The sequence below is a fragment of the Aplysia californica genome, unplaced genomic scaffold (genome assembly GCF_000002075.1).
Source record: "Aplysia californica isolate F4 #8 unplaced genomic scaffold, AplCal3.0 scaffold00245, whole genome shotgun sequence".
Lineage (NCBI taxonomy): Eukaryota > Metazoa > Mollusca > Gastropoda > Aplysiida > Aplysiidae > Aplysia > Aplysia californica.
Genome location: NW_004797515.1, coordinates 439,902 through 454,022, shown reverse-complemented (window position 1 = coordinate 454,022; position 14,121 = coordinate 439,902). Strand labels below are relative to the sequence as shown.

The 14,121-nt window shown below is 37.4% G+C and overlaps 2 protein-coding genes across 3 annotated transcripts; one reads left to right on the top strand and one right to left on the bottom strand.

Moving 5' to 3' along the window:
- The first annotated feature begins 342 nt into the window (after positions 1-342).
- Positions 343-10,989, top strand: LOC101850254 (activating signal cointegrator 1). Of its 2 annotated transcripts, none has more exons than XM_005100350.3 (12): positions 343-602; positions 1,685-1,826; positions 2,904-3,032; positions 3,559-3,709; positions 4,101-4,219; positions 4,732-4,940; positions 5,485-5,803; positions 6,549-6,730; positions 7,412-7,533; positions 8,212-8,309; positions 8,529-8,625; positions 9,680-10,989. In XM_005100350.3, the coding sequence occupies exons 1-12, from the start codon at positions 508-510 to the stop codon at positions 9,727-9,729; spliced, it is 1,713 nt and encodes a 570-aa protein (XP_005100407.2). In that variant the 5' UTR covers positions 343-507; the 3' UTR covers positions 9,730-10,989. The 2 variants fall into 2 exon arrangements, with proteins under 2 accessions (XP_005100407.2, XP_035826166.1); XM_035970273.1 differs by lacking the exon at positions 343-602 and adding an exon at positions 1,047-1,287.
- Positions 10,990-11,919: 930 nt separating this feature from the next.
- LOC101855264 lies at positions 11,920-12,507 on the bottom strand. Its single transcript, XM_005100377.1, has one exon. The coding sequence runs from the start codon at positions 12,505-12,507 to the stop codon at positions 11,920-11,922; it is 588 nt and encodes a 195-aa protein (XP_005100434.1).
- Positions 12,508-14,121: the final 1,614 nt, after the last annotated feature.

Sequence of the window (14,121 nt, the reverse complement as noted above, 5' to 3'; positions counted from 1 at the left end):
CATCATCATCATCATCATCATCATCATCATCATCATCATCATCACCATCATCACCCCCACCACCTCGCTAGACCTACCACCGTGGCTCCAAACATTTCGAACGGATAGGCTACCACATACACAACAACAGCAACCAGAAACAGCAACACCAACAACAGCAATACAAATAAAAAGAACAATAGATTACAATTAATTATTTCATGTATAATTTGAATTAATCAGTGGTTGATTTATTTTGGAAGTCTTTATGGAAGAAGAACACATAAGGCTTCTACTAGAGGCCAGTTAAGTAGAAAAATTGTGTTGATAAAAGGTTTCTTGTATTTTTGTTGGTATATTAGTAGATTCTAATGAAAGTCGAAAATCAAGTCTCGAGATGCGAATATTTTCAGCTTTAAAAATTCTCTTTCGAAAGTTTTTGTATTTCAAAATGTGAGTCTTGCTTTTATATCCCCCCCCCCTTCCCAAATCGACTCAAGATCTCATTGTCAATCAGAAAATTCTGGCATGGGTACTGTGTACAAGATGGCTGCAAACATGGAGCAGTGGTTTTGTGCCGAGTTGGGCAAACTCGGAATTGATGCTACCGAAGACAATGCACAGTAAGAGTGAATTTAATGTTTTATTAGTTTTGTGATAACGTGCTTTTTAATTTAAATAGGATTTTGAAACGGGGATTTTCATGGCTTCAAATCAGTGTTTGGCCGGCTGGAAAACGGCTAGCCTGAGTTGTTGCCATCTTGTTGTGCAACACTGCTACCAACACTACGAGAATCTACTGCTACCCCAGACTTCTGAGAATTCTAAGATTCGGTTTCACTTTCCCTTACTTTTCGTTAACATACTAGTCTGTAAACAAACTGACGTGTAAATAATTTTCCGTTTTAATGAGTGTAATCATGGTTAGTCCAGAATGAAATAGCACAGAGACCACGACTGGTAGCGGTCAAAACAAACTCACAAACTTATGAAACTAGAATCTAGATCTATCTAGATCTAGATTTCTAGAATCTAGATCTAGATCTAAATCTAGATCTAGATCTAGACTGGACAGTCTCTTGATATCTAATCTAGATCTAAATACAATTCAGGTTTTGACTTTGACATAGGCCTACGCCAATTCATACTCATGTCATCATATGTCTTGTCATGTATTTAACTAGGCCTAAGCCTAAGCCTACATTGACACTGGCTTAGTGGCTTTCACCCTTACCTTGACAAATTGACCTCTTCTTCTTAGCCCTTGTTTTGTGCTCAACTAGATCTGAAGCAGTGATGAAATTTGTGGTGAGCTTTAGACAACTTACTTTAGTAGTGAATAACGAAGGCTTCAAAACTTTTATCCCCTGGGTCCCAAATTATTGCCAAATTCTGTCATGCACACTGATTAGGCCTTAGTGTAATTTGGCACCTTCAATTTCCTGTTTCTTTTAGAAACCTGGCCTGGTATGCATACGTTTACCATAAAAGCTTAGAGCCATGATCCCCATGATTTGATCTAAAATAAATCAGCTGTAGATTCCAGTATGAAAGCTCACATCATTATTACATTGAGGCTGTCATTTTTGTCTTTATTTCCTGAGGTTTTCATTTTGATGGAGAGTAGATGGTGGTAGTACCTGTACTGTTTGTATAATTATGTAAAAATATAGCCTTTATGCTACATGCAATGAATGTTTTCCAGGTACATTCTATCGATTGAAGATGCAAATGATTTAGAGGACTACATGAGGGAACTGCTTGATGCCTCTCATCCAAAAGTTCGGGTATTCTTGCAAGAATTAAGGTCAAGGTGCAAAGTGAATGGTGGCCATGACAGTGTTCAGGTAATACTGATGTTTCACATGTAACCATTACCAAATAGAAGTGTTAAGGGTACATTGATCGTTGGTCAACTAAGAGCTTGAAGGAGTCAATAGATCTATGCCTTGCGAAAGCCTGTAGGCCTAAGTTGTTTGTTATTATGCAAGATTCCCCCCCCCCCCCCAAAAAAAAAAAAAGAAAAGAAAAATTAAAATTAACAATATATTGGCCAATGAAGCAATCCCTGTCAAACAAAGACATGTTACAAGTTTGTTTTGCGATCTACAGGAATACTTGTATGTGTTAAATTAATTCACTTTTGGGCAATTGCTTCTAAAAAATCTTCGGCAAATAGATGGGTAACAAGTGCAAATGAGTTGTCACAGTTTCAGAGGGAGAAACAAATAACTTTCTCATATTGTACTGCTGTGAAAAATAAAGTTTAGAACCAATGGTCGTTTCCTAACATGGTTGTATTTGTTTTCAGACAATTTGTGCAGAATTTTTAAAATTAATTTTTCATAACCTTAACATTGCATGAACAGGTATGGGAGTTTTCCCCTGGTCAAGGAATTCAAAGTAGGCATCAGGACTTGCTTTTCCTCCGAGTTTGAAAATTTGTTCTGTCATAGATTTGTATGCCTTTATATGATTTTCAGCATATTGATAGTGAAAGTGTGAACCCACGAACTGCTCAGTCCACACTTGCTTCTTGACATCTTGTTAACCATGTCATGTGTACTCTTTCGACGAATTTTTTGGGCATTTTGATACCCTTTGATAATACACAGTTGCTTTTGATTGCTACAGTTATTTTGAATACTATTTAGCTTTATAGTCTGGGCAAAGTTAAGTGGAAGTGTTATGAATTTGCATTGTGTGTAAATTTAAGTTAGAAATATAATAAAAGTAAACAGGCTTCTATCTTGCAGCTGATTTCTGGTTAGTATGCTTAAAACTTTGTGGAGGTGTTGCCTTTTTTTGGGGGGTGAGCATAGTGACATGAAGTTGTTGATTTTATAATGGGTTACCTTTAATCTTTTACATGTATGGATAGTAGCTTCCGTTTCTAGTATGATGTTTATTTTTCTATTTTTCAGGCATATAAAAAGGATTTTGGGGAATTGCCTCAAACTGCCAAGTCAAAGAAGAAGAAAGGAAAAGAGTCTTCTGGTTTGAATGATCAAAGTCAGCCAAGAGGACAAAACAATTCAGTGGGTATCAACGAGGTACTGAAGTTTATTCTGGAAACAAATTACATAAATTAACTTATTATTTTGCTGAATGGATGTTTGATTAATTTCTACTATGGGATGGGGGAGAAATCAGCACTGAGTGATAATTAACAGCGTTTCTTTCAATTGAGCTATGTCTCCAATTTTTTTTGGGTTCAGATCTGCTGTGGTTTGAGTTACTATCTTTTACTTTTCATTCAGTGTTATTGCTAATTGAAAATAACTTTTAACTCACTTGCCCCAATTGATGCACATATGCCGCAGAAATCCCACATTTACTTTCACCTGCATGTGGTTCTTATGTATTGCATACACTGTATTGATTGATGGCCCTCTCAGCCATTGTGTGATGTTTTGGCAATTTCTCGAAAGGGTAAATGAGCCTCTTGTGAGATGTTTGTTATTTGTTTGAATTGAATTTGTACCAAGTTAGCTGATTATGTTACAAGGGGAGGAGTGTGGAAACTGTTGCACTCTAAGAGTAATTCTGTTTCAGAACAATTGTTCTATTTTTAATCAGATTTCAGAACAGAGAGCAGCTACATTTCAACAGTCTACCCTCTCTGGTCAGGGAAACTCTGCTGAAATTGGTATAGGAGCAAAGAAAAAGTCAAAATATGTGCCTTTGTACAGTAAAGAAGGCCAAGCCAAGTCTGTGATCCAAATTCCAGGTGAGAGGATAGCTTTATGTTGTCTGTTGGTTTTTTTTCGCTCTCCTTAAGTTCATTCTTATAACCAGTTCTGTTGATCGACTTATCAACTGACTTGAGCCTAAAATTGGTCTAAAATTATGTTATTTGTGCAGTTAGGTATTTTCTCTTTCTACACTTTAATTTTAATACTAGTGTTTTACAGATGTTTCTTGATTTAGTAATTTAGAAAGCATAAATGTATCTAGAAGAGCAATAACAAATTAATGTTATGGTAACAGTACATTTGGTAGGGAGTTGAGGCATGCATGTTCTTTTTCTTCACAACCTTTCTATGATTTGCATAACTTTGACATAAAAGAGGATTTGTTTGCCTATTGTTTTCTCACACAGCTCTTTGTCATATCCACAGGTCGACATACATGTGAATGCCAAGCAGCAAAACACAAACTGATCAACAACTGCATGAAGTGTGGTAGAGTTGTCTGTGAGCAAGAGGGAGCGGGGCCTTGTGTCTTCTGTGGAAACTTGGTACTGGATATTAGTATTATTATGTAGTTCATCTTTATATTAATAGAGTGTCCTTTGAACAATGTTCAACCTAGAAATGAATATAATATACAACAATTCTGTGTTGTAGTAATACAAAGTTCAACTTAATAATGACTATTATGTTGTTCATTTTAAAAATTACAAATGTCCTTGGAAGAAAACTTTGCTGTGTTTGTCTCAGTTATCTCATTTTCAAACACTCCATCTTTATTGGATGGTTAACAGTTTTCATTTTTCAAAAATCAAATTTCTTTACAACTCTGAAGAGGATATATGACACATATATGGTGTCTGTTATTTCGTTTAGCATTAGAATAAATATTTTAATTCTGAACTTCAGATGGGAATTGGGATAATCTTCCGCAAAAATCCGTGATTTCAGCAGCCATAGAAAGTTTTGGTTCTTAAATAGGAAGAAAATAGTACAACAAAGTGAAAGGCTGAGAAATACCATGATGAAATTATTTTTTAAAATTTGTCTGTGTCCATAGGTCTGCACCCCTGAAGATCAGGAAATAGTTTCCAGGGGCTCAAAGAAAGGAGAAAAATTACGACAGTATCTGATGAAGGGAACTAACTTGGGACAATCTGGAGAAAATGCTGATCATGTGCCTTTACCTCATGCTCTTGCCAAGTCTCAGCAGGGATTTGACAGGGCTATGAAACACAGAGACAAACTATTAGAGTATGACAAAAACAGGTAAATATTGATGGATTGTTGTCTCCTTTTTCCCCCCCTTTGCTCCCTTTACTAGTTTTGTAGAACTGTGCAAGTGAAGTGTGGTTTTGTTTTTCTATTAGAAGCCTTGTTTGGCATATTGCAAGCACTTCAGGGAAATACATAATTAAAGTAACCTACTAGTGTTTAAGGGAAGCATAATCATTTGGTGATTGTTGAATAACAGTTGTCCTTAAGCTTGTTTTTTTTCAAATGTTGAGTCTTGTGAAAGATATCCAGTCATTGTCTTGTTGGGGGCAAAATTAAAATAAGGTCTGCGGTTTTGAAGTCAGTTACTTTGAATATAAAAAGTGTTGTAGAAAGATAGCCTGTGTATAGCAGTTCTGCCTCATTCTTTCTTCATTTTATAGTCTGGTGCTTATTATTTTCCTGTGCTCAAGAAGAACAGTGAAGAACGGCAAGCTTGTGTCCATTCAATGGATTTGAAATGTAAAATTCTAGTAAGGCTTCTGAAATGTCTAGATTTGATTTATTTTTAACATTTCCCCCCCCCCCCCCCCTCCAGTGTGAGAAGGACGCAAGTGATTGATGATGAGTGTGACTACTACGCCACTGATGCCAACCGCTGGCTCAGCAACGACGACAGAGAAAAACTACGGAAACGTGAAGAGGAACTCCGGCATGCTCGACATGGCTCTCGTCGCGACAGGAAGATCACTTTCGACTTTGCTGGCAGGAGAGTTGTGGATGCTGAGGAGGATGCTGGGAAGTCCATGTACAATAATGAAGATGCTGTGATCCAGCAAGTGCATTATGGGAAGTCGGCAGCCAATGGAAAGGCTCAGGAGATTATCAATCCCACCATTGTTTCTGAACCACCTATAGTGAGTTATTTGTATGTGTTGTGTGTGGCCTCGGGGTTTTGATTCTGTAGCAGAAGTTATTAATTAGTTGTTTGCTGCTGTTATACTTGGTTACAGTGTTCATCTGTCTTAAGTGCCAACAAAACAGGACAGACAACCTATTTCTCCTTGCTCTAAGTTTTGTCTTATGATTGTGTACGTAATGAGTAGTAATAATAAAATAATACCAATTTCATTGTAAAGTAATGTTCAACTCTGAAGTTATGGCTGATTTTCATTATAGTAGCTCCTGACCTTTAACAAAGAGCTAGAGCTACTAAAATGTCTTTTCTTTTAGTGCATTACGTAAGCACCATTTTAATTTGTTTTTAATCTTATTTCTTGTGTCAAAATAGTATCAGTGAATGTTATTTCAGTGTAGATGTCAGGATTATTTCGTTTGACTTCATTATCTGAGGAATGGAAGCAAGAAACTTGATTTACACTCTTCTTTTTTTTTTTTTTGGTCTACTTCTCCTTTTGTAAAGTCAAAATTGAAAGTGTTTTGAAAGATCTACCATAATTATGACGATTAAAGTTTGACTTCATGTTTTCGGGGAATAGTCCTCTTGATAGATTATAGAAGGCATTCTCTTGCCAAATATACCTTTGTATTTTGGATGAGTGCATCAAATCAAAAATACATTTCCTGTTATTTTTAAACTAGTGAACTTTGATTATTTATTGGTCCATTATAGTGTACTGACATTTTTTTCTTTGTCTTCAGTTTATTGAAGACCCATCATCAAGAGGGGGCGATTCTATCAAATCTTCCTCCGGATTTTCACACAAGATACAGTCAAAGTCTAGTCGTATTCAGGACCGAGAACTGCAGGAGATGTCGGATGAAGGAATGTGTATGAGCATGCACCAACCTTGGGCGTCACTGCTTGTGTGTGGAATAAAAATGTGAGTTACATCAATAAATACATACAGCTCTCTGAACTGATGTCCACATGTCACTCTCTTGTCAACTGTAGTAGAGTTTTTTTCTACTTATATTTTGATTGAAATTATTTTGTCCTGAGCAAATTTCTGTTGACCAGAAAAGATGGTTATTGGTGATTGATAAATTAAACTGTGGTATTTGTATTCTTTCAAATGGTTTGATTGATGATTGACCTAGGCCATTGCTAGTTGAGGTATGGATCTTTCCAGACGTAAGGTTGATTGTGTGTCGAATTGTAACTGGAAAACCGTAAGGTGAAGTTTTAAAATATATGAATTTTGTTATTGATGTCACAGTGCAGTCAGTGGCTGATTTTTATATATCTTGATGTAGGCTATATTTAGAGTTGTATTAGTTGTACCTCATATATTCTTGTTCCCCCTTTTATCCTATTATTTTTGTGCTTAATGTTTCCTGTTAATTTTGTCTTATATTATCACCTTTCCAAAAAAATGCAGATGATCTGGAGGTACTGGGATGTGGTTTTCTCCTTTAAATTCTTGCTGCGTTGCTATTGTCCTTTCAAATGAAACAAGATTGATTTCATGGCTACCTGTCTGAAGCCACAATTCATCCGACCATTCCTTGAGAATGAAAATTATTTTGTCCTGTATGTTTAAATGCCTCTATGCATATTTCAGGCACGAAGGAAGAACGTGGTATACTCCTCACCGAGGACGTTTGTGGATTGCTGCCACGGCGAAGACGCCACCAACAGAGGAAATTGCAGAAATGGAGCAGATGTACCGTGCCTTGTACGGAGGTAAAGGATGTTCACAGCTGTTGGCTGCGGTTTTTGTGTCTTAATTGTAGCTGTGGTAACAAGAACACAGCCTTTCGTGCTTCCGCTGATATCCCTGCACAGCCACAATGTTTTTCAGTCCCTATATACTATACCCCTGTCGCCATGACTGAACAAGCTTTTACCAAACTACCAAATCCAGCGAAACTTTTTGTTACTGCTTCCTTTTCAACTTCATAAACAGTGAGCATACTTTACAACCCAGTTTTTTTTACTCTTAAGATGTTTGAGAATTGGTTAGAGAGCATATTTCCTGTATATTTGACTTTGATGTGCAAACAAAACTTTTACAGACAGGGATGTCAGAATCAGGCTCTCACTTCTCTTTCATTTCATTTGATATAAACTATAATAAACTGTCATGGTTACAGTATAGAGTAAGATGTTTATTTTTATTTTGCCTTGTGTTCTTGAGAGCTGTTTTGTCTGGCTATTATTTCATTAAGAATAAGAATATTATGATGTTGGCGCTTACTGTCTGCAGAACTGTGGTATCTACTCAGATTTCTTTGTTTGATTTCTAAGAAAAAACATATTTGTAGAGGATTCGTTTACTTTTTTTCATCTTTATTAATTCCTGTTTTGAGTCAGTTTTGAGTTGCATAATTCTCCTCCTTTTGTGACTGTGCACCTTTTCAGATGTTGGGCTGCCCTTTCCTTCGGAGTATCCAGCTGGATGCTTGTTAGGCTGTGTAAATGTTGACGACTGTTTAGACCAGGATGAATACAGGAAGCAAGTAAGTGTGATATTTTTGCAGAGAGAAAGATTGCTAGATGTATGGCATGGTATGGTTTTTATTAGTATAACATACTTATATATTCTTTAAGGGGTATTTATGAGACATGTTCTGCAAATTTTACCCAAGTAGATCTTCTTTACGACGTTGCTTTTTGAAGTCCAGCCTATGTTTCATGTTTAAATATTGCTGAATAACTTTTGTGTCTTTCAATCTCAGTTCCCCGATGGAGAGTCAGGGTCACCGTATGTGTTCATCTGTACCAGCCCCCAGCAGTTGATAGTTAAGTTTCCCATCAAAGGAAAGCACAAAATTTGTGAGTATTTACCTACGGTCTGTCTCAGCACTCTAGGTTTGCTGGAAATGAAGAATACGTTTTGGATCTATAGTGCGGTCAAAAATTCGTGGTGCAACTTATCCTCAAATATCTCTTTAACGGGAGAATCAATGTCATCCATACTTTGCATAGCAGTTTGCATCAATTTGTCTTAACTAAATCATATTTTTCTAGAACAATTGGGGCTAGATTAAAAACTTTTCTTCATAAATTTATATAAAATACTTGAAATCTCTGTCATACGTAAAGTGGTATTGTTCACAGCACTTCCTGCTTCTCACACTCATTTTGATAACGCATATGGTCTACGTCACAGCTCATTAAAGACATTTTTACTTGCAAAACTTGTTACAAGAAAGTATTGTTATAGTGGACACATTTTTGCACTAATGGTTCTCAAAACATGCGTTCAATAAGCATAATGTCCCGATTAGAAAAACCTGACGGACTTGCTATTAAAAGCTATATTGCCCCAGCTGTAAACATTTAAAAATCTGTAGAAACCACCCGCTTGGATTTTTTATTAGTATTTTTGAAGGAATTTTCTAGAATACAGCTTGCAGATGTTTACAAAAACATTGATCTGTTAAGACAAATTGATACAAGTCACTGTGCAAAAATTGGAGAACCTATGTTAGATAGTTGAGGAGATATTTGAAAATAAGTCGCTCCACAAATTTTTGACCGCACTATAGTGTAAGAGTTTTGACTTCTTTAAAGTAAAACTATTTCATGAAAATATTTATCTGTTTCAAATTGAGGTCAGCATATTTCAGCTATTCCAGTTGTTAAAGAGCATCTCGAACTCACTTTGGTCTGGTTTTACTTTTACTCTAAATTGTCTGTCGACCTCTCTCCTAAATCTAAACTATAATCTGCCTGAAAAATTAAGTGAAATAACTTTGTAGCTTAAAAAATGTCTGAAGTTGAGGAATAAGCTTTGCCCTTCTCTGCTGTATTTCCATCCAACATGTTCGTATGTGCTTGCTTGTGTTGTCTCCTCCTGAAAATGATTTCCCTTATTTCCCCACAGATAAACTGGAGACTCATATACACCAAGCAGCAAAGAAGGGTCTGAGATAGCACTAGTGTTGTTGAATGGTTTTTCTGTTTGTTGTAAGTTGCTGAATGATCATGGAAATGGTTCTTGACTTTTGAAAGATCGTGGAAATGGGTTTTGACTTATGAATGATCATGGAAATGGGTCTTGACTTATGAATAATCGTGGAAATGGGTGTTGCCTCAGAAGAGGATGAATCATAATAATCTTTGTGGATGGTTGAAAAAGGCTGTGTGATTCATGTTTTACTTGTACATTTGATGGATGAGCTAAGGGAAGACAGACTATTCTTTGACAATTTAGCAGTTTTGGTATTGAATTTTGGTGAAAACTGCAAACTGTATTGTCAAAGGTTTCTTTCTAGTTCATTTTTAAAAAATGGATTGTTCCTTATTTTAGGTCTAGATTGGCCACAAGTATCAACAGTGTTGCTTTGTTTCGTACTTCGATAAACCTGAACCACACTGTGTAGTTTTAAACAAGAAACTGCAAAGTGATTCCGTTTTTTTTTCTGCAGCAACATATAATCTTGGCCATGTAACCTAGTTTGTGACTTTTGAAGACAATATGTGAGGCATCATGGTGAAATAAGGTGCTTGTCAAAATAATAAAATTAACCCTTTAAGACCGGGACACATCTGCCTAAGAGTGACCCCACTCAGGAAAAATGGGGGGTGACCCATTTCAGGTGCATTCTAAAGGATAATATTTAGAATAAACTAAGAAAAGTATATATTTTCTGAAATGTGACAGAATTAGGTTCTAGAAAATAATGTTTTCATGCAAGTTGAGATTGATTTTGCTTTAGTATGACTCTCTGTAATGAGTCACTGAATAGTAAAGTAAAAAAATAAAAAATTGACCTGTCATTTTCAAACCTCTTCTACACATAATATGGACTAGACATATGAATCATTTTCATTTTTTATTGTAGAAAATTCTATTTCTGACAGCTCCTCCAAATTTCAGCAATATTCATTTATGTCTTTAGAAGTTATCACCTTTTTTGTCCAACCCCCGCCCTCCCCAAAATGGAAAAATTAATTTTGTTCTTGAAATTGACCAGGTATAGATCTAAATAATTTGAGTGCTTCATATAAAACCATATGTTGGTGTGGCTAAAATTACCACATTGCTGGTGGTTAGGAAATTATGCAAAATGCAAAAATCTGCATTATTTCACCACATATGGGTCAAATTATGTAACATAAGCAAACACCCCACAGTGACAGTGGTGATGGATAAACACAGAGTACCAAGACATACAAACATGACAGAAAAAATAGAGGGAGAGCGGACAGTCTGGACAAATTTCCCTATTTACAATACTCACATTGCATCATATAATCCAACTTCCCCTGACGGTGTTGAGATTTCATCATGACAAATATCTAATACGAAAGAATTATGATGTCACAACAAATAACCTAAACACAAATAAACACTGTTACACTGTCCCTGAAATAATCAAACAAGGCGGTCAACTTCAGCTGATAGCACTGAACTATTCCTTCCTTGCCTTCTTCCTGGCAACTGCAGCTGTCTATCAGGATCATCAAAGGTGTATTTCAACATGAAATGACTGCGGTCGAAGCAAGGGGCTGGGCACATCCGAACACCACATGCATTACACAAGTAGACAGTATCCACTCTTTGCTTGTGGACCTGGCACGGCGAATGCTTGTCCATCTTCTTTGGGGCATGCTCCAGTTGTTGGTTGAATCGCTCACATTCATGCAGATCTGAGGGGCGGTGAACTGTCCTAGCCGCATTCTGTCCGATGAGCTCTTCTGCAAGTTTTTTGCATCCAGTCTTTGAGCTTCATTTTCTCGCCGGTTAGTTTGCAATGTAGAATGAAAGCGTTGATTCGACAGATGTCCCTGAGGAACCAAAACAGCTTGAGGTATCACACTTTGCCCCTCATCAAACGTTTGTGGGCATTGATCAGCTGATCTGCCAGATCCACACCTCCCATGAAAATGTTGTAACGGGCGATTACGAGTGGCCGTGGAATCTCCACCCTTTTCCACTGCCCACATAAATTCACCCATCTTCTTACTGTGTCAAGTTCTTCTGTTATGGGCTTTGTTGTCAGGACAGAAATGGGTTTCTTGTCCTGCCATGTAACGACAGACATATCTGGTGTGTACCGACAGAGCACATCCCTGTGTTTCAAGGCTTTCACAGCTGGAGCGTCTGTGGAAACAATGTCTTTAGGAAGATCTTTCGTGTTTGCACGGACTGTTCCGAGTGACTATTCCTTTCTTCAAGAGTTCTTTGAAGAGGAGCGCACTTGAGTACAGAGTGTCAAAAAATAGGTTGTCTCCCAGGTTATGAAATGGCTTAGTCAGGTCCACCACCACGTCAAAAATAGGACTATTCACCATTTCATTATCGTCCTTGCCTGTGTAAACTTTCAGGTTACATACATATCCAGAAGAAGATTCTGCGACATCAAACACTTTTATGCCCCGTCTAATGGGTTTATCTTTCATGAATTTGCGGAAGCCAAACTTTGACTTGCATGCAATCATGGATTCATCTAAAGATATTTCACGGTTCGGTTTGTACACAGATTGGTATTTTGTCACAACGCTTGAAAGAACAGATCGAACCTTGTAAAGCTTGTCGTAGTCCCGATGTTCTTTATCTTGAATGGCTGCCGAGTTACCCTGAAAATGCAGATATCTAAGGATTCCAAGAAACCTGTCTCGAGGCTTCACTTTGCGAAACCCAGGGCTTTCAGTGAGCCAGTTCAGAGTCCAATAATCTCGTCGGTTACCTCTGGGCATAAGCCCCATTGCCAACACCAAGCCAAAAAATGACCACAGCTCATCCAGTGTAACATTTTCTAACTTACACCTGTGTTTTTCAGGGTTTTTTTTCTTTCATTTGTGGATAGTAAAGATTTGTTTGCTGGACTATAATATTGCCCAGGGCTTCATCAAAGAAAAGGTGAAACAAAGGTCTGGCACTAGCATTTTGCACTGCGTCTGCTCCACCCAGCTGTTCCACAGCATCATTCGACAAACCTGGCTTGCCTTTGAATCTTTCCTCTACTGTATGTAGGTCTCTCAGATTATCAGACCATTGTAACTGTTGATTTGCTGCAGTGTTTCTTGGTCTAGGTCTAGCTCTAGGTCTAGGCCTTTGTTGATCATCACTAGTGCTGGGGGTGGGTTCAGGCACTTCGCCATCACTAGATCTATTATCATCATTATCATCCGTCCTCCTCAACACGTCTCACACGACCACCTCGCCGCACCCCACATGACATTTCAAATCCATCTTCATCAATATCAGACCCATTACGAGTAGTTTCATCTTCATCAGAGTCTGAATCGTTTAGAAAGTACTTATCAAAAACAGTGTTTACATTCATTGTGGTCACTGGGGCAACGCCCCTTTTCACTGTGTGTGAATTTCCAACAAAAAACAGCAAAACTGAACGTAAATGACAAGGCTACGCAAGCCAGCTGATTTCAAAATGGACGCTGCCGAATGTTTTTTTCTGTTTAGGAAAGCTTCGTCCAAGAAATAGTTAATTTTCTTATTGAGAAGTATCATACTTATGAATCACGCACATGTGAGTGTCCTGGTATTTTGGGTAATCAGAGTTTTCCACGCACATGTGAGTGTCCCGGTATTTTGGGTAATCAGAGTTTTCCACGCACATGTGAGTGTCCCGGTTTTATAGGGTTAAACATAGTATCATTTTTCTGCCGGTTGGGCTATTTTTATCTAATTTTTATTTTTTGACTCAGTACCTTTTATGTCCACTTTAAAACACATTTCTATGTGGATTTTACTGAAAAACGTTAACTAAAGGCACCAAAAAAATGTAAATTTCAGTTTTCAATGACGCTAAAGCTATGGAAGTCATCGAACTGGTGGCCATTTGCTCTCTCTGACTTTACCTCTGAAACAAGATGACCCCCACTGCTTTCAGTCACTAATAAAATAATATCTTGATTTTAATTTTCATAGAAATATTGACAACTGAACGATCTTTAAAATGATACAAATAATTCACATGCCCAAAATTTGAAGAGTGCCTGATTCCATCTCATCATGACATGTATTGATATATACAGTATAGCTCGAATTTGTCGGGACCGGCCTCGGTAGTTCGAGGGATCCGTTAGTTCGAGGGATCCGTTAGTTCGAGGGATATATTACAAAGATAAAGAAGAAGTAAAAGAAACTGGACCCCATGCGCAGTTATACGGATTTGTGATTTCAAGTGTTCTGTGTTTGACCTATCCGTGTTATACTGTACTACGGTACATTTTTAAAGGAGACACTATAATTTTATTTGTTCTTAAACGTACCCATATTCTTGGTTGTGGTCCATTCTGTAGTCTTGGGATCTTTATTCAAGCCTCATGGAAGTGTCAGGTGTTGCTGCAGCTTTT